General features: G+C 39.9%; 3 protein-coding genes across 3 annotated transcripts in view; all 3 read left to right on the forward strand.

Moving 5' to 3' along the window:
• The window catches only part of LOC120453600 (protein couch potato), a gene marked incomplete at its 5' end in the record, with an annotated part of 46,302 nt that extends 35,897 nt beyond the window's left edge, over positions 1 to 10,405 (forward strand). Inside the window, 9 exon segments of the mRNA XM_039638365.1 lie at positions 4,049 to 4,126; positions 4,189 to 4,242; positions 4,366 to 4,428; positions 5,864 to 6,008; positions 6,998 to 7,200; positions 7,315 to 7,673; positions 8,038 to 8,075; positions 8,220 to 8,869; positions 10,268 to 10,405. Of these exon segments, the coding sequence (XP_039494299.1) occupies positions 4,049 to 4,126; positions 4,189 to 4,242; positions 4,366 to 4,428; positions 5,864 to 6,008; positions 6,998 to 7,200; positions 7,315 to 7,673; positions 8,038 to 8,075; positions 8,220 to 8,869; positions 10,268 to 10,294 (1,617 nt within the window).
• Positions 10,406 to 16,270: 5,865 nt separating this feature from the next.
• On the forward strand, positions 16,271 to 18,014 carry LOC120453626 (plancitoxin-1). The gene is made up of 2 exons (XM_039638408.1): positions 16,271 to 16,424; positions 16,940 to 18,014. The coding sequence occupies exons 1-2, from the start codon at positions 16,321 to 16,323 to the stop codon at positions 17,934 to 17,936; spliced, it is 1,101 nt and encodes a 366-aa protein (XP_039494342.1). The 5' UTR covers positions 16,271 to 16,320; the 3' UTR covers positions 17,937 to 18,014.
• A 471-nt stretch (positions 18,015 to 18,485) lies between these two features.
• LOC120453031 (SPRY domain-containing protein 7) lies at positions 18,486 to 20,478 on the forward strand. The gene is made up of 3 exons (XM_039637551.2): positions 18,486 to 18,702; positions 18,967 to 19,533; positions 19,584 to 20,478. Exons 1-3 carry the CDS (start codon positions 18,597 to 18,599, stop codon positions 19,679 to 19,681), a joined length of 771 nt encoding a protein of 256 aa, XP_039493485.1. The 5' UTR covers positions 18,486 to 18,596; the 3' UTR covers positions 19,682 to 20,478.
• The last annotated feature ends 15 nt before the right edge of the window (positions 20,479 to 20,493 follow it).

Here is a 20,493-nt window from a genome sequence, read left to right on the forward strand (position 1 = left end):
AGAAAGGAGAAAGGAGCGGAGAAAGCAAAGAAAGGCTAAGCAAACACAAGTAGCTGGCAACAAAGCAACAACAACAGCTACAGCACAACAATAACAAATTGTAACATAAACTTTTAGCCACTGGCATTTTAGTTGACTAAATGCTCGACTTAATTGGCTAACAGCGAGGGAAGAACGCAATAGAGTACAAAAGGGAAAATCAGAGGCTTTGGAAACTAGATGCAGACTATTGAAATGACTTTGGCCTGACCCGCTTTGACATGAAAATAGAACAAATCAGGTTAACAAAAACCCCTAACAGGGTCCAACAAAAAACCTCTTTAAATAGCGATCAGATTTTCCTAAAAATCACGGCGAAATTCATAAAAATACAATCCGTGTAAGCTATACGGATAAAAAATGTAGGTATGAAATAAGTGGTACTTCAATGAGTGTTATACAAAGAAAAAAGTGTCGCAAATGCAAATATTAATTGAACACTAACAAAACGGTATAAAATTTGTTAATTAAAGTCAACCAGTAGAAATGAAGGGAACTGTAATGCAAATAGTACAGGGTCAAATGTTGGAAAATATTTGCACAATTAAATTCGGTTTGATTCGCATAAGCTGAATAATTTATAAGTAAACATAATTACACAGTAAACTAATGTTATTTAAACTCAAATGAATACGTCTAGAAAGGTGGTATATTTTGTGATTAAATGAACTCAAATTATAAAACCAAACCAAATATTTTCAAATAAATTAACACCAATCAAGTGCTAATATTTCTCCATTTCGTACGCTCATTTTGCTCCGTTCGAGATTGCCATCAACTTTTAACGTGCATCAATTGCAATTTAATTACCAAGCTTTCAGCTATATATAGAACATAAAAGCTGTTGAAGCCATGCTGTTTGCTTTGTGAAAACGCCGCCGAACGATAAAAATCAGCAACAAATCAGCTTAAAAGTGGCTCAAAAGCCTCTCTCATTAAGCCGCAGCACATGGGAATATCGTGTATGCAAAATTGTTGGGGCTAAATAGTTTTAGCGTCGACTGCACCACGTTCAAGTAATTGGAGGCTACTCTGGCCGGCAAGTTGTTTGCATTTATATGCCATTGCCACGCCCACGTCAGCGGTGCATGGGCGTAAGTGACTGGCCTGAACTGGTATGTATGTATGCAGTGTGTGTGTGTGTGTAGAGTGTGTGTCATGCTTAATTATTGTAAGTCAACACTTGACTACCGAGTGATTTATAAACGTTGTTATTTTCACTGCTTATGCTGGCCCAACATTGTTGAGAGACAAGGTGGCCTTCGCCGTGCGACTGCAAACTCCTAGTTGCCAACACTGCGTATACGCAATGTATGGAATTGTTTGGAATACTCAGCTAAATCACCAGAGTTAGAACATTAATTGCGGGCGGAACAACAAATGGAATCAAGCATAATTATAAACAAAGTTTGGCTAAGGAATATAGACTGGCAAAAAGGGGTGGGCGTGGCAGGCACTGCGGCAAACGGAAAAGACAGGGAGAGGGTGAGTGGGAAATCGGGGGACTTTAACTTCTTGGCAACAAACAGCAAACCGCAAATAGCAAAAATAAACACACTGGGAGAGAGTCAGACAAAAGTGGGGAGTGGAGCGCATGTTTTGCAAGCCAAAATCAGAGCCAAGTTGCAAGGTTGACCAAAAGACAACAGCAGCAGCAACAACCGTTTTGCTGTATTTAAATGGATTTTGGCAACTGGAGTTGGACAAACCGCAAGTGCAACAACAACAGTTGCAGATACATTTACAGATACGGATACAAAAACAAAACACCCACAGCATCGAAATCAGCCACAGCCACTGAGAACTTTAATTAGAAGAGCTGGCTCTATAAAATTAAAGATAAAAAACAATGTACCATATATGAGTTAGAAAAGAACTGTATGCTAAATCTAAAGGCATACAAGGGGTATAGCCTCCATTTTTCATATTTCTATTTAAGTAACAGCAGTAAGTAGTAATATATAGTTTAGATGGTATTTCGATTGTTCTCAGTGCTTCGATACGCTGTAACTTGCATGTGCACACCAAAGTTTGCGTTTAAAGTTGAGAGTTGGCCGACGAGTTGGAGTTGCAATTGCAGTTGGAGTTGCCAAAATACTAAATGTCTATCCGCAATGCCCACAAGCACACAATCCAAATCCACGTTCCCAGACAGAGTCGCAAAGATAAAGCCATGTATAGACAGCGAGGGAAGGGCGAAAGGGTGGAAAATTCATAGTCTTAACTCGAATAAGAATGAATAAAAACTTCAACATCTTTTCCAGCACTTGCCCAAAGTTGATTTACACTTTCTGGAGCATTTTGATAATTGCATTTCAATTGCCATTAGCTGGAAAGCCTTTTAGCCCCACCACCGCCACCACCGCCCCCAATTCCACAATTCCAAGCAGCCACAATTCTAATGAGCCTGCTAACTTGGCTGACTGCCCTTTTCCACCCGCAGCCTCATTATTGCCTTTAATTAGCCGACCGCTCAGTGCATAAAAATTAATTTAAATTGCTATTTAACTGACCATGCTGAGCCTTCTCCCAAACCACCTAGGCTTTTCTTCTCTTCCCCCAGCAGAATTTGGCTTTTGTTTTTCCGCTGGAGTTTTGGGCAGGACTTTTGCTAATTAATTTATGAGAATTTCTGCGATGAGACAGTGAACAAATACAAGCGGCTCTCGTCGGCGTTTCTTATCCGGCTTAGCTGCACTTGAATGTTCATCTGTGATGAAGGATATTCCCCAGCATCCAGCTACTCAGAATTTTCTTAATAGACAATATGCGTGACATGTTGCCAACCTGTATCGCTATTTCTATAAAACCAAATTTAAAACACACAAGGGCAGAGTTTGCAAGAGATTACAGCAGGGAAAACAAAAAGAAGACGCTAGATGGCAATGATAGAACACGTTTTAATTTTGAACACAACATGTTTGCCGCAAGGGGATGCAAACTGGGAAAAAATCAGTTGCTCGGAAAATGTAAACTTCATTGTCATGGAAGCTGTACATTTTGATATTTTAAAAGCCAGTCGTGACCATGATCGGAATCAGAAGTAAATTTGAATGGGAAAGGTAAATGCCTAATGAAGCTTATAGAACCCAAACTAGTTGGTTCTCAAATAAGTATTTTGCGCAGAAAATATTTAAATTTAATAAACTCATTTAGCTGCAATGCACAATTATGCGTGAAATTAGCTGAAGGCGAAAACTGTGTGAAACAGTACATGTTTTTCTTGATTAGAATACATTGTTTCACTCCGCCTGAAAGCGTTATACCTTTTACCTTTAAGCTAATGACTCTATGGCTTTAAGGACCAGCAACAAAGTAAATTTACCCGCTCAGCACAAAATACCTGCCTGGAAAAGGACGAAAAAGCGGAGGGAGTGGAAATGTAACCCAGTTGCACACTCTCACATTCACATCGCTCAAAAGTAACGCACGCCACCTCGACTCAAACATTTTCGCCTAGGTGTTAAAAATAAAAAGCTGTCAGGGCTGGGGACTCATTTAGTCCCTGCAGCACAGCACATGTGTGCCAATGTGTGTGTTTTACCTGACTCACCTGTAATACGTATTCCCCTGGCCCCTACCCCCTACCCCCTACCCCCTAGTCCCTATCTGCACCACCACTCCCCCCCTGCCTGCAACGAACTAGAGTCACGTCTCTGGCGTTGTCATAATGAATTCAGCGTTTATGGCGCTTATTCCATTTGGTTTCATTATCAGTGGGTACATGTGAACCCCACCGCACCCATTTGCCACCCCCTCTGCAATGTCGTGTGCGTGGGAGGTGGGCAGGGGGGTCATGAACTTTTTGGCCGAGAGAAAGGGGGGCAGGGTTTGGGGGCGCACAAAGCGCATTACAAACATTTGAAGTTGAAAATTGAGGCTGAAGGTTGTATTTGTGTTTTCGCAGCGACAACGTGACAGTTTCAACTTAATTATGTAATCATGGGAAATTGGTTTTGCGAACTAGCAATCATCTAACGATTCTCTATCTATCTTGTCATCATTGCAGGTTCGCACACTTTTCGTCAGTGGTTTGCCCATGGACGCCAAGCCGCGCGAGCTCTATTTGTTATTCAGAGCTTATGAGGTGGGTTTCCAATATGAAAGCTAAGTAAAAGCATATTTGATACATCATTTATACACCTACAGGGCTATGAAGGATCTCTTTTGAAAGTAACTAGCAAAAATGGCAAAACTGCATCGGTGAGTAAATGTTTTCTTCCAAACTTCAATATTACCATTGTTTCCTTATGATGGATTCAGTTTCCTTGCAATTCCCTTATTTTATTTTTCAATCTTTTTAATAACTTACATAAATATTTGCAGCCCGTTGGCTTTGTGACATTCCATACAAGAGCTGGAGCTGAGGCAGCTAAACAGGACCTGCAGGTAAATATCCACACCAGATACACCTACATCCTTGTACCTTTTATAATCAAAAGAACACCAAAATGATTTAGCAGAAATATTTTCTCAGCGACAAGAGCAAGTAAATCTTACACATCTAACATAAGAACTGTAAAGCACCCAATGAAAAAGTACTGAAACTACGAAAACTATCAAAATACTTGTATACTCGTATTGCCTGGCTTAAATACCTTTAGGCCCCCGTTGCCGCTGCTCAAGAATCGAGCTTCAAAACTTCTTTTACATCACCCAAAATCAAAAATCACCAAACAAAAACCGAACAAACAAACAAACAACGATCCACACTAACATGTGCTTGCATTTGAAAGAAAGAATCTTAAATTTCACAAAAATCGCATTCGCATTAAGTGTTTCCCTCTCTCTCTAGCCTTTGCTGTCCCGCTCTCTCTATGTATCTCTATCTATAAATCTCTCTGTCGTTCTATATACATATCTCTCTAACTTGCCATTGAGTTGTCTTATTGTTTTTGGTATCTGCATCCCCTCCCTATTATTTGCTCATTCTACGAAAACTTTCTGACACGCAGAGAACACAAATACACACGTAAACTGGTACACTCATCACACCCACACTTACACCTCCATCTCTGGCAAATAATCTGCAAACTGGCAAAGCAAAAAGCACCATCAAACAGAAAAGCAACGTTTCAAGCCTGTGGTGCATGTCCCCCAGCCACGCCCTCTGAAGCCAGCCGCGCCTGGAAGAGCACCCTAAAGTTCCCTGAAGATCCTGACGACCCTCAAGCTGAAAGCATTTTTGATTCTTGCAATTGTTCAGCGATACAAATAACTCAAATTTGAACAGACTGATAAGAATATATTCTTATAAAGCAATTATAAGTAATCCAAATTATTTTTTTAAAACTTTTCTGAAAGTAATATAAAATAATGAACAACGCCAACCGTTGTTTAGAAATATCGTACTAGTGTTTGTAAAAAGTATTTTTCATAAGCGCAGTATAGGATTTTCGAAATATTAATTTCATTTGAAGAAAGAATAGGGTTTATACCGATTCAAAGAATTTTCCCCAACAAGCCCACTCCATAGCCACACACCATAGCTAAAACCAGCCGTCACGACCCCAAAACCAAAACTCAGAATTCCGAGCAGGCACCACGTAATAGAAATTCTACGTTGAATGTCTCCCGCCCCAGAAACCCCAAGCAATAGCTCTCCAAGTAAAAAACTAATGAGAAACACGATTTTGAACACAACTTTTTTTGTTAACGTTACTTTCACGCGACATTCAAAATTATTTTTGGCGAATTGTTGCAAAAAAAAACTACTAGAAAAGAGTCCCACGAAACCTTTGAGCTTTGCCGAAAGAATAAATTACTTGAAAAAAGAAAACCATGGAAAATACAAACCGCTGTATTTTGATCTGATCATTTACAGCAGGGTGTACGCTTCGATCCCGATATGCCCCAAACAATTCGCTTGGAATTCGCCAAGAGTAACACGAAAGTGAGCAAACCCAAACCACAGCCCAATACAGCGACAACAGCCTCACATCCTGCATTGATGCACCCACTCACTGGACGTAAGTAAAAAATGAACAAAAAATGAACAAAAAATGAAAAATAAAACAAAACAAAATATAAAACAAGCAGTAAAGAAATAATCAAAAGTAAAACCAAATAGCAAAACCAAATGAGAGCTCGGCAGCTGCTAATTTCATTGAGTTTGTTTTGTTTTCCTTTTGTGTATGTAGTTGATATTTATGAAATACCGATAGTATGTTTAAGGGTACAAGAAATCCGAACCGAAGGCGTACTCGAGCACCTCCTCCTAACTATTGACAAACCACACACAAACACACCAAACACACCAAACACACCGAACACTCGCACACTGATACACCGATCTATCCAACAATTGAGCAGTTGAAAATGTTATATACGGAATCGAACAAAACAAAACCATACTAGCTTCAAGTGCACACAACTTAAATATATCGTATATACTCGTACATATATATTATATATCGTAAATACTTTTGTATGCTATATCTACCATATCAAGTTGTTATCTCTGCATACTTCGAGTCGCTATTAAGTTATATTTACATTCCCAACTAGGTTACAGCCACGACAACTGCAACATCTATATATAATGTACTGCACTTTGATCACTTGCCGCACTTTGTGCAACTCACACACAAAAAGACACACGCCTCCAAGAAACAGAAAAATAAACAGAAATAAGCCAAAGAGCTAAAAGTTAGTACTGAATATGTAGGCATTTAAATCGTAATCCCTATAAATATTTAAAGCAATTTATTAACTTACAGAGATTAACTTTAGAGTCATAAAGCCATTGATAAATAAGATGTTTTAACAGAAGACTGAGGCAACGAACTTTAAATATAAAAAATCATTTCTTAATATATTTTTTTTTCGTTTGGAAACCGTTCTTGTTTTTACCATTTAGATTTTTGTCAACTAAAACCAGTGTTTAATACTCAATTAGTACCCCACTTAGGTGAGCTGCCATCTGATTTACCCCACTATTTCTCTTCTCGACTCGCAGATCTGGGCGGTCCCTTCTTTCCGGGCGGACCGGAGCTATGGCATCATCCGCTAGCCTATTCGGCCGCTGCCGCCGCCGAGTTGCCAGGAGCTGCTGCACTGCAGCATGCAACGCTAGTGCATCCAGCCCTGCATCCGCAGGTGCCAGTGCGCTCCTATCTCTGACTAAATACAGACAAAGTAATGGAGCAGCCGATGCATCAAGTAAGTGGAACACACGATATCCATTAGAATTAGAAACATCTAAGAAAATAAAACTGTATGTTGTACCTCACTATCTTTTAAATAAACCTTTAATACTATTTCCCCACCTTGCAGACTCAAATGACCATGCCGCCACATCATCAGACAACTGCTATTCATCCCGGAGCTGCGATGGCTCACATGGCTGCGGCTGCGGCAGCTGCAGCTGCTGGGGGAGGTGGGGGGGCGGCCACCGCTGCTGCGGCACCACAGAGTGCTGCTGCGACGGCCGCTGCAAGTGCCGCTGCAGCCGCTGCTGCCTCGCACCACCACTATCTGTCGAGTCCGGCGCTGGCCAGCCCGGCTGGATCCACGAACAACGCCAGTCATCCGGGCAACCCGCAGATCGCGGCCAATGCGCCCTGCTCCACGCTGTTTGTGGCCAATCTGGGGCAGTTCGTGTCCGAGCACGAGCTGAAGGAGGTGTTCTCTAGGTAAATTGCACACGAATAATGCCAAGCCAACTTTGTAATCCTTACGAGACACAATGAAAACTGCACTGGGATCACTGGAAACCTTCACCACAGTATAAACCACCCGATCACGATTACGATCACGATCACGATCACACATTACCATTACAATATAACAACCACCACTCTTGATGGCACTTTGTGAACTTTCTTAACCGAGTACTAACCGAAAACTTTTGCGTTCTCTTCCTTGGTTCGTTTGTTGCCCACCATCCCACCCGATCACTCTTCTTGTATGATACATGATAACCGATAACCGATAACCGACATATATATCTAACAACAAATTATATATATACCCAACTATGATAAATAATATGCACAGTATGCCTGGCTTTTGTCGCCTACGAATGCACACAAAAGGTACGCACCCAATCACAAATTCTATGCCTATTACTTTGTCTTCAACTCTGACCTCAACCAAACCAACTTCAACTTCCTACTCCACAACAACCACATCTGCGACTTCGACTGCGAATGCGTCTGCGACTGCTCCTGAACAAGCAGCCATGGCAACAGCAACTGGCTCAAGCTGCTCCACCAGTAACGGCAGTGGCAGCAGCAACAGCAACCACAACAACGCTGCGGTGCAGCAACATCCGGTGGCATTCATCGAGTTCAAGGACCCACCGACCGCGTCTCAGGCCATGCAGCAGCTGCAGGGTAAATATCTGCTCAGCTCGGATCGCGGTTCCATCCGCATCGAGTTTGCGCGCAGCAAAATGATCAACGAGGTGACCATCATGAACACCAAGGCACCACCGCCACCACCACCACCCACTGCCGCAGCTGCTGCTGCTGCTGCTGCTGCTACTGCTGCTGCACCACCGCCACCACCAGCACCCATGTACATCCTGAACGGCGGCGGAGGGGTCGAGCACTTGCTGGTCCCTGCACCACCGTCGTCGGCACAGCAGCAGCAGCAGCAGCAGCAACTCCAGATGCAACAACTGCAGCAGCAGATGCACCTTCAGCAGCAACATCAGCAGCATCAACAGCATCAACAGCAGCAGCAACTCCAACTGACCGTGGCAGCACCCTGCACCGCAGCAAGCACCACCACCCACAGCAGCACCACTAGCGTTGTTGTTAACTCACTACAGCACCACCAACTTCATCATCCAAATCAGCACCACCAAAATCATCTCTTTAGAGACGTATGTATTATTCTGGGTGAACCAAGTGAACCAAGTTTCTTCTATGTCTGTGTAGCGTAATCTAACCCTATCATTACCATTAAGTTGCTTCACTAAACTGCACACGCGCTTAGCCCTTAGCCCATTAACATTAGAATAAGCCATTCAATCCGCAAAAAGGTTTTCACCGGCCCGAAAGTCCCTCATATGCATGAACCCCGAAACCCTGAACCCTGAACCCAGAACCCAGAACCCAAAACCCAAATCCAGGAAAAAGGGGAAACCCATTAACTATTTATAAAATTTTGCAAATTGTTATTGTTAAGCTTGCCCGTTTACTTTGCATGCTACCTCCACCACCAACACCACAACAACAGCAACAGCAGCAGCATGAGCAGCAAGCAACAATCCAGCAGCAATCAGCAACAACAAGTAAGAACCTACCTTAGGGATGGCCAAAACCATACGAGTTTTTCCCGTACTCCGGCGCACTCGCACACTCACTTAGCCATAACAATTGGAGCGGCATTTAAACACAAATTGTAGCACACAGAAAGTTGGCAGCCATAACGAGGGGGGCACGAAGGGGAAAAGGACTGGGGGGTGCTGCTGGGACTTCCTCATAGACACCCGTTTCCTAAATGCCGGCTTCCGCTGGGAGACTGCCCCACTAAGCACTCTATCTCCTCGGAATGCGGGGTGTGGGTGTGACTCACGTACTCAAATGCCAAAAGGCCACATAAATATATTTTTCAATTTGCTGCAAGAAACGGCTACAGCAGCAGTGGCAGCAGCTTTATAAAAAATGCAAAATTAAACGCAGCATGCCACACCTACACCTATATTGCCATACACATAACCCACTTGACTGCCCCACCAACTTAACCCAACCACATTAAACGTTCGGGCTTTAAGCCACTTTTTGCTTTTGTTCAAGGCGTGATCTTTCCTTTACTTTATTGTACGTTGTTTGAAAATCAATTTGCATATTGAGGGGTGAGCATGCCCAAGCTGCCGTAAATAAATTTTATCACTAACAACTGGAAATTTCGGTTCCATAAAGTATAAACGTCCAACAGAGCGTTGAAATGAAAATTTTCCTAACTAAATGAAGTTTCTGATGTTATTTAAGTCTTACAAATTTATTTACTCGATTCTTTTGCTAAAAATTATTGATCGATATTTTGTTATTTGTAGTCATTTTAAGCTCTTTCCAACTGTTTACTATTCCTTAATATTTTCCCTAAATATACAAATTAATAGAAACTTAGTAGCTGTAAGAGGTGGTTTAGAAACACAATAGGTGCATGAGTAGTTCCCAAATAACCACATTAATAGCCAGCACCACCGAGATCCGTAGTTGGACCACTTACACTGACAAAAACTAATGGCGGCTCTCACTTTGAAAATTATTTCCAGAGGAGCGGGTATGGAATCACGGCATGATTTGCTCGCTAAGAAGCTAGAGCGCGAAATGCAGCAACAGCAGACGCAAGTGCACCACCAGACGCAGCAGCAACAACAGCAGCAGCAGCACCACCACCCAGCAGCGCAGCACTACCACCACAGCCACCAGACAGCGCACCACCAGCACCACCAGCAGCAGCAACAACAGCAGCAGCAACAGCAGCAGCAGGCACAGCAGCAGCACCTGAGCCACCACCACCACCAGCATCATCACCATCAGCAACAGTTCTTGATGACGCCGACAGCAACCTGACCCGGTGGCACACTGAGCCACCATTACGCGACGACGACGCCGCACCACCAACCACATCAGCTCCACCAGCCGCACCACCAACAGCAGCAGTTGCAGCCGCACCACATCTACTCGTACGTGCTGCCGGCAGTCAGCCACATAGCAGCCTGAATGGGCCACATTTGAGTTTGAAAATCGAGGGCAAAGAGCTCCGCATGCAACGGATTCATGCGAGAAGTAAGAACCTTTAGTTCTAGGTATAAAAAAAAGTTGAAAAACCCAAAAAAAAACTAAAAACAAAACAAAAACGCAAAAAGAAGTTAATTTATATGTGACAGACCCCGTTAAACCCAGTTTAGTGAAATTTTTCGACAGACAACAAAAAGATTTGTAGTGAAAACCAAAAACGGGATAAACTTGTAGTAAAATATACAATTTACCATAGATCGAAGCTGAGCGAACTACTTAACTACTTAAGTTAGTTGCAATACAGCGGAAATCCCCCTATAAACGAATACACATATATACATAAACCGATATATATATATACATATATATATAGTATATATAGCAAGCTGATCGAGAATTTGTTTGTTATTGATTATCCATTTAATGTATTTTTGTAGCTTGATGAATTGATTTTGTTAAAAGTTTTTGTTTGAGAAATGTTGCGTTCTCTTAGTGTTACTTCCCCCTCATTCAAACCCGAACCTAACCGACTTTTAACACAAGGAATTGAGACACGAAATTCGTATATTAATCTTATTATTTCTTATTTTTCGATATATCCAACAGCGTAAGGGAATAAATTATGAACAAATTGTAGGAAGGAAGAAAAGTATATAATTATAGCTTAACCGAATGTGCCCTTTAAATAGCTCTCTTTCTAGAATTATGAAAAGTAATATGAAACAAAACCAAAAGAAAACAATTTAAACGTATGCATTAATGTAATAATTGTATAACTAGTAAGGTAAATTTTCAAAATGTTACTCAACAAGAAAATTCTACAAAACAACCACAACGAGTAGTCGACGTCATCGTATAAATTTAAATTTATATTGAGGAATACTGAAAGCTGGTTTCGAAATTTATTTGTTACAAACGTAAGCATAACAAAATTTAAATGTGAATTTCAAATTTACCCGATAGGACATATCGACGATATGGGATGAACGTTGCACGTGCGCTGTAGTGAAGCAAAGACTCGAAAAAACGTTTTTTAAGAAACAAGAAATGCTGAAACTGGCACAGGACACTCCAAACTTTCCGCCCAGAACCATATGTTTTCTTTCGCCACTTTTGGTTGAGCATTTTCTGCGTTTCCCCTACAAAGACTTGAACTTTACTAGAGGCCCCAGTCTGCAGGACTCCATCTACATAATGAGAAACTATTCCTAACCAACTTTCGAAATGCTAGAACAATCAAATCACATTTCTTGCTAAACCAACGATCGATTTAGTGGGGGGAGGGCGCAGAACGAGATCGGGTGAGAAGGATCGAATATCGGATATCATGTGAGGGTGGGGAGAGTGTTTAAGAGGTAGCAGCAAACAAGGACGAGTAAATAAAATCAATGGCATATCATCTTACGTAGCAAAGCATAAGTCGAGTATGTATGTGTGACTACAGAAAGGACGAAGACAAATTCTATTGTAACTAAACGCAAGAACACAGCAGAAACCAACTACAATTAATTATAAAATAACAACTAACAACTATATATAGCTAAAGACGAAAACAAATTGTAAGCAAGCTTTTTACAACATAATTTTCGAATGATTTTCGAAAGAGTTCGTTCAGCCTTGTTTAAACCAATATAAGTATATATAATATATATACAGATAAAATCTTTAAATTTTACCAAAGTTGTCCTTACTAATTAAACAAGTTATGTTAACCAATTCACACACTATTTGTTGAACAAAAACAGAAGAAACCCACAAGTAAATCAACTAATTTTACACGTTTTTAAAGCTTAGTTTAGGGTAAACGTGACTAGACATACCAAAGGCATATTTGAAACAAAAACCACAATTGTTAGAAGGAGATGTGAAAAAGAGAAACATTAACTAATTGGTACTGTTTTAGCCCTTTTCTACACAATTTTTCTTTAAATATTTAATTATTTTATTTCCCGTCTAACTTTAGTCGAATGTAAAATGCATATTCCGTCCAATTACATTTCGTGCTTTCCTCTTGCCCAAAAATATCATCTCTTCGCCAGCACCGCGTTGGTTTGAGAGGCATCATCATTCGGAGTTAAGAACAGAGGTCTACTTATAAGTCTGTAATCCTAACACACACACACGCACACGCTCACGCTCACCACAAAGACAATTAAATTAGTTAAAGTTTTAGCGTGTAAGCAAGGAAATGTTTAATTATACTTAATATACTAATGCATATCATAAAATTGCGCCTTTCAAAACAATTAAGAGAAAAAAAAAGAAGCCCGACGATGGAAAACAAAAATATTTACAACTACAAATAAGCATAAATAACGAAACAAAAATCGATAGATGCTAAAGTACGAAACAAATATTTTCGAAATTAATTTTTAGCGCCTAAGTGTGGTCGATGAGCCCAAAAGTATGCAACAAAAGCAATGGAAGTACGCATAAGTGTGTGAGTGTGCCAGTGTGTGTGTGTGCATCTGGGAAAATCTTGTGCAATTTTCATTGAAGATAGGAAGCGATAGGAGTAGGGAAAACCAGCGCGTTGGCAAGGTTGTTCAGTCCCCACCCCCTAAAAAAAACCATTTCGAGGCTTGAATTCAAGACATTCTTTAATCTAAATTTCATAGCTCTATATACATCTAGATTTTACAAATCTGCAGCAGGCAAATATTAAACTAAAAATTGGTAATATCTCGAAAACACCAGAGGATGAAAATCTAGCTCGTAAAGGATAAACTAGAGAAAGCTAAAATGTATGAAAGAAAAACTAAACTAAACAATATGAATTATGGGAACATTATATGAATATACATACGCATATATTAAAACATTTTTGAAAGAAACGAAAACCTAATAATTACAAAGGAAAAAAATTATAACAAATACATATCAGCAAACGGATAAAGAACAAAATAAGAAGAAACTTTTACAAGAAACATTATTAAGGAACATAAAGCCGATATGTTTTGATGTGGTTTTTAAATTTTTAAACATTGTAAACATTGTAAGCGCAAAAAGGCAGAAAGCAGTTACCAAAAATATGGGGGAAGCAAGCATAACTGATTGAAAGCTTAGTAATAGATTAGGGAACTACTTACAAAATGCTAGCTATATGCTTACCTAGTAATGTCATATCTACATACGTGGCAGCAGTAATAGAAAGACAGTAACAGTAACAGTAACAGTAACAGTAACAGTAACAGTAACCGTAACAGCAAAAGTAACAGTTAAAATAACGATAAATCAGTAACAATAAATATCCTACTCTATTGTATTTATTGTATTATGGCTATAATTTGTGTCTTGAAAATACTTTCGTTGCGTACTTGATTGATTTTTGTTTAGTTTAAGTTGCCCCCTCCCCAAAAGTTGCCTTATGTTTGCCTAAAAAATAAAATTACAATCAATTACATACTAATTTCTAAGTAATTTATATGTATATGTATGGTATACCTCTATGATAAACCCTTATATAAATATACTTATATCATTTGTGTAGCCTTAACTTAGAACTTTTCAATTGACGGTATCAATTACGCATAATAAAACCTTATATTTTGTTCGTTAAACAAACCCATTATTGTTTCATTGAGTTCCCACTCACACACAAGCGAAAAACCTTTGAAGAATCGAATTTTGAATTAGTGAACATTTTTGCAAGCAAATTAAAACCAACTATACAATTACACATATTATATATATGGTACATATACATATACATATGTATGCATCTCTCCCCACTTAAAGTTTTGAGTCATTTGCGGGAGAGCCAACTAGAAGGCATTGTACTTAACCAGACAGGTCTGAGAAAATCGCTGTACATTTGTAATACTTAAGTACTTTGCATATCTATATCTATATACAGACGGACATATGTATAGTATCTTTAGAGGGTTAAGTAGGAAGGGAAAATGATATTGAATATTGAAAATATCAAGGCAGAGCGGTATCGACACACATACCGGCAGATAAATGAAGATAACACAAGTCAAAACATATCAAACTCGTGCCCGATTAAAACTATATATACACATATATATACACAATATATATTAATGAGAAGCAGCCACGAATTAGGCGCAGCAAATTTCAAAGGTAACAAAGAAGGAAAATGATAAAATTATTAAATATACCGAAAGTCTAACGGGAAATGCAATTTTATTTGCATAACTCAACAGTTGGGTCTACTTTTATCCGTAAATATACGAACATAATGATTAATATTAATTGAGATATTAAATTAAAACTACAAGAAATGGCAAAAATTTGTCTATTTTGAGGCTCATTTATTTAACATTTTCGCGAAACCAAGTACGACTTTCTTTTTCAAATCGAATAATGATCTTTTGCTAATATTGTAAAAAACAAATTGATTTTTCAAGCAAATGAAAACAAAGTCGTATAGCTAAATATTATTATAAAACTTACATAAAGCAGAAACAAAACTCGTATATATATAAATATAAATATCAGCCTTGTTCTTTATATATATATTTGAAAAACAAAAAAGAAAAAAATGAAAAACCATACAAAATATTAATAAATTATTAACAACTATAAAAAAATGGATACAAAAACATAAAAAATATTTAGCGAAAATATTGTATTGTGAGTTTAAATGTATTGTTGCATACGAAACCAAAAAAAAGAAACTACATAACAAATCGGTACACCTAAGTTAAATATAAATCCAAATGGCAATACCAACCGATTGGCAGTGACTCTCGATTAACAAGAAAAGAACAGAACACAGAATTGAACAGAATAGAACCGACAGATCAAATCAGATCAGAGGAAATCCGAAACAGAATGAAAGGTGAAGCAATTTTTCACAGACAGCCACCAGCGATAAGAACTAACGAAGTTGAATTCAATTAAATTACCAAGCAGATTATTTCCAGTATAATTCAATAATAGCAGATGGGCTCGCCCGCAAGAAAAATTATACAATTTGATAACGATAATATTTTCATGCGATCACGATCGAGGAGAAAAGCACAAACGATATGCCCTGCTATGCAAAGGGTAGCGGAGCAACCAATCGCAGTTTTCAGCAGGCGACAAATTATTATAATATAATACGAATAATAAATAAAAACTTTAACAATTGTTTTGTGTAATTGTAAAGAACTGGAATTCTTTTGCCGCCAGATGGATGGGGTGGTGACTCGCACAGGTAGGTATTTGTAATGGGATTGAGATAGGAAAACATCACTGTGAATTACTTAATTATTAGGGTATAACATATTCGTTGAAGCATTTTGAGATGCTTGGCTTATCAGCGAACTCTCTGTTCGACTGATCTGTGGAAATAAGTGGCTGACCCCTCAGATAGCAGACAACTTGGCGATAAGTTGGGTAAAAACCCACGCACGCACTATTTACAAATCCAACTGCTAGATAAATTAGGCAAACAGCAAGGACCTCAGCTTCCATAAGATTCAACCTTCCTACCTGGGGAAGAAATCCGAAAAAATGGAGAAAGATTTTTCCCTGCATTTGAGACACCCTATATGAGCACAGACGTTTATTGGATTAGCTTCGTTGTCCCTCATTTAGTTGTTTTTCAGCCGAGCAACTTGAAGGTTGTACAATGCGATCTCTGTGTTTCGTTTTGCTGATCGTTTGGCTTCTCTGCCAAACCGAAGCCAAGTCTAAGGTTTCCTGTAAGGATGAAGCGGGAAACGATGTAGATTGGTGAGTAACCGGTTGAAAGATTGAACAAAAATATATAAAGTTCTTAAGTAAGGTATTTGCATTACTAAATATGTTTGCTAATTAGCAAGTTTCTTAAAACTATTGCCTTTGTTTGTCCCATTCCTTTGAAGTCGCTGTTGGCATATCATTAACAATTTGCAAACACAACATATTTAAATTATTTATATACATGAGGTTATTCTAAACGAAAAGGGAACAACAAATTTAATATAATGAGTTCAGTTTCAACGGAGAAAACAAATTAAAAAGTAATTACTATTTTTTTGTTTTCCAAACGAAAGCATTATGTAGTTTTTGAATAGTAAATCACGGTAACTGGAAGAGATACATTTTAGTATGAGTTTTTGAAAATTAGTTCAAAACTAGTAGTATAAATAAACTTGAAACTTTAGAAGTTTCTTGATACTTCTTTCTATTGCTTATTAAACAAAGTTTTCAACTGTTTCTAATTTTTGTGATACATTTTTAAAATATGTAATTCTTCTCATTTTTAGGTGGCACCTTTACAAGTTGCCCAAGCACTACCAGCACAACGATCTGGGCAAGGACACCACTGGCTTGAAGTACCTGTTTGTGACCAGCCAGAGCTACGACACCTGGCAAATGTCGGGAAAATTCATAAGTGACCCTCTATCGCTGCCAGCCCAGACCCTCAACCCCTTGAACGCCGATTCCAGCCACACGCTGCTGGCCGCCTACAACGATCAGCAGCCGAATGGCACTGTGTTCAGCAGTGGAGGTCACGCCAAAGGAGTGGTGGCCAGTGACGGTGAGACGGCTATTTGGATTGTCCACTCGGTTCCCAAGTATCCCACGGTTCCGGACTACACCTACCCCACTTCCGGCGAGCAGTACGCACAGAGCATGCTCTGCATCACGCTGAAGGCCGAGGATCTGGAGAAGGTGGGTGAGATCCTGGTGTACAATGAGCCGCACTTCTACTACCAACGAAACCCGCTCGTTAGTCGCTCCGATGAAATGTTCCCGAGCCTGGAAAGAGCTCTGCATGGTCAGTGGCGCACGGAATCGCCGTTCCAGAAGGACGTAGAGCTGCGTAGCCTAGGCGGCAAGAAGTTCCGGCTGTTCGGAAAGAGTGGACGTGCCAATGTGGAGCTGTACGCCGATGTGGTGGCCCCCGCTCTGGATGTCAGTCTCTTCGTGGAGGCGTGGCGCGATGGCGCCGGCAATCTACCGAATAGCTGCGACAAGTCCGACAAGGTCCTCAACGTGGAGTCCATTTCCAATCTGCAGCTATCGGTGGACTTCAGGACCACCCAGGACCACTCCAAGTGGGCTGTTTCTCGCCCCACGGGCATTCTTATCTACCACTGGCGAGTTGGCGGCGGCGATTGGATTTGTGTGGGCGACATCAACCGGCAACAGGGTCAGTTGCAACGAGGTGGTGGAACCGTGTGCCACAAGAGCTCCAGGGTCTCCAATCTGTACCGCCAGCTGGTCGCCAACTACGACAAGTGCGCCGAGCAGGAATAGGAGCTGGATTAACAAAGACAATTTGTAATGTTCCGTTAAAAATAAAATACAAAATATTTTTGGTTGACAAAGGCTTAAGTGGGATAAGAATTTATACATTAAGTAGCAGTCCTTTATTACAAACAAATAACCCGAAAATAAATTAGAAAAATAAGGTTGTTAACCTTTTTTGCAAATAATTTATAGTAATTTAAATTTTATATTAAAGTAGGTCAACTTTTCCTGTTTCTTCCTCTTTCTGCTTTTTCCGGACGCTTGCTAGCGCCATTTTTTGGCAATCTAATCTTCTCGTTAATTTTTGGTACTACAACGGCCGACATTCACCTCACTGAAAACTAGGTGGCGCTAGTTCTTACTTAATATTTTTGTAGCTGTTGCCAGTCTGTATTTAGCCGAAAAGCAATTAATAAAAAATGTATAAATAATGTGTAAATGTTTTAATTGCTTTTGATTACATACATTTATTATTACCGCCCCCTATCTATCAGCTTTTTATCCTATTGTTGACAAATACCAGAAAATTCAGTCAGTGTGACCATCCTCTGTAAAGAGAACATCTGTTTACAAAAACAAAACCAAGCGAAGAAGCGAAAATTATTGGCGAAATCCACATAAAGTAGATAATACGAACAGAGTTGGAAAAACATAATTGGCTTGGGGATGTTCTGCTGCCTACGCACCTGTCTCAATGGAGGACACATAAGGAAACCCACGGCAACCAGTCGCCTCCGGGAGCCCGATGTTCACCTGGATGCAGCGCATATGGGTAAAATTACATTGCATTTCAAGGAAGGATTCATTAACTCAGCCTTAATAATGGTCAACTTAAGCGACTCCGAAAAAGCTCTAATAAGTTACCACAAGATAATCAGTTTCGATAACAAGTGATGCCCATAAAAATATTCGCATTCCCCGTTTTATCGTAGAAATCAAATACGTGATCAGATAGTGATATTGTAGCCCCACAGAAGTTCTTCCATTCCTATTCAATAAGCTTATACCCCAAAGATAACACATCGTCCACTTGCAGGACCTGACGTAATCCTGCTGTCGCACCAGCTGCGCGTAACGGGCACTGGCGGCGTCCTGGCCACGGCGCCCTTGGTCCAGTCGAAGTCCTACTTCGAGGTGAAGATCCAGCACGGAGGCAGTTGGTCGGTGGGCTTGGCGACGCGGCAAACGGATCTCAGTCGCAAGAGCGGCGGTGGGGATCGGGAGTCCTGGTGCCTGTGCTCCGATAACGCCACACGCCACAATGATCGCGAGGAGTTTCGACCTGTGGTGCAGGCTGCTTGCACCACTCAGCCAGCGAGAACGACCAATGGAATCCTGAACACAGGCGCTGCCAAGGCGGCTGGGCTCATCGCCATCGAGGACTTGCAACAGGAAGACCTGCTGATGACCACTGGGGTGGCCCAATCCGATGCTGAAATCGGTGATTTGTTGATAGCATCGCCACAGCGAGACTTTCCCGACGAAGGAGACATTGTGGGCGTCGCCTTCGACCATGTGGAGCTGAATTTCTACTTTAATGGGAAGAATCTGGAGGTTCCCTTTCGAAATGTACGAGGAGCAGCTCTATTTCCCGTAATTTATGGTAAGTATCCATACTCTTAAGAGGCACTTGACCCTAATTACTATTTTCAGTGGGCAATGGCGGCATTCTGGACATCATCTTGGACAACTTTTCGCACGGACCACCACCTGGATTTGAACGTATTCTATTGGAACAGTCGCTTCTTTAGATAGTCCACTCAAAATCCTTAAACAAATTAGCAGCATGAGAACAAAGCGTTAACAAGAAGATCAAGAGGACGGTGCATTTTAGGACTTTAGCATTAATGTCTTTTTTTATACTTTATTTATTTAATTTATTAAGTAACAAGTTTAAAGACATTTAATATATATATAACTGCATTTTACATTAAGTTTTAAAAGATGAACTTTCAGTGTAAGACATATTATTCCCACATTTTACTTGGGTCTAACAAATAATATGCTAATCAAATATTGGTAAATCCCTTGCTCCATTTTTCCTCTAGTCAAAAAAAAAACATTTGAAAATGGTCTACGTTAAAACTTTACTTTGGACACATATTTAAAGGCAGTTTGTTGATTTGTCTCTAATACTAACTTATAGTTGTAAAATGCACTGTTCTGTTCTCATTTAGACAACAGGTGTATAAATTTGTAAACTCTCTAGTCCTTGCACTACCCAAAACCGAAAGTATTCGTTTTATTTTATTAATATTTTGTAAATTATTTACGTAGCTTGACCTCGCGACTGCAATTGTATTATACACAGAGATACGTATCTTTATACAGATACAGAACGATTTTTTTGTAGGACTATGTGACCGCAATACAAATCTGACTTCATACACATTCCAATTTACAACGGCAACGTACTCGAGCACGGAATTACCTAACTAATTATAAGAATATATCTGTATATCTAATAAATTGTATCTACACGTATCCAACGCTTCGAAAACTGATTAATCCGCGCGCGGACAATAAATCAATGTTATGTACTTACACAGCTGTGCGGCTAGTT

This window comes from Drosophila santomea, chromosome 3R, assembly GCF_016746245.2.
Source record: "Drosophila santomea strain STO CAGO 1482 chromosome 3R, Prin_Dsan_1.1, whole genome shotgun sequence".
In the NCBI taxonomy this organism is placed as follows: Eukaryota; Metazoa; Arthropoda; class Insecta; order Diptera; family Drosophilidae; genus Drosophila; species Drosophila santomea.

Coding starts and splice junctions, on each gene's coding strand:
- LOC120453626 (XM_039638408.1), top strand. CDS start 16,321: ATGCGATCTCTGTGTTTCGTTTTGCTGATCGTTTGGCTTCTCTGCCAA. Junction 16,425..16,939: donor GCGGGAAACGATGTAGATTG/GTGAGTAACCGG, acceptor TCTCATTTTTAG/GTGGCACCTTTACAAGTTGC.
- LOC120453031 (XM_039637551.2), top strand. CDS start 18,597: ATGTTCTGCTGCCTACGCACCTGTCTCAATGGAGGACACATAAGGAAA. Junction 18,703..18,966: donor CCTGGATGCAGCGCATATGG/GTAAAATTACAT, acceptor GTCCACTTGCAG/GACCTGACGTAATCCTGCTG. Junction 19,534..19,583: donor TCTATTTCCCGTAATTTATG/GTAAGTATCCAT, acceptor TACTATTTTCAG/TGGGCAATGGCGGCATTCTG.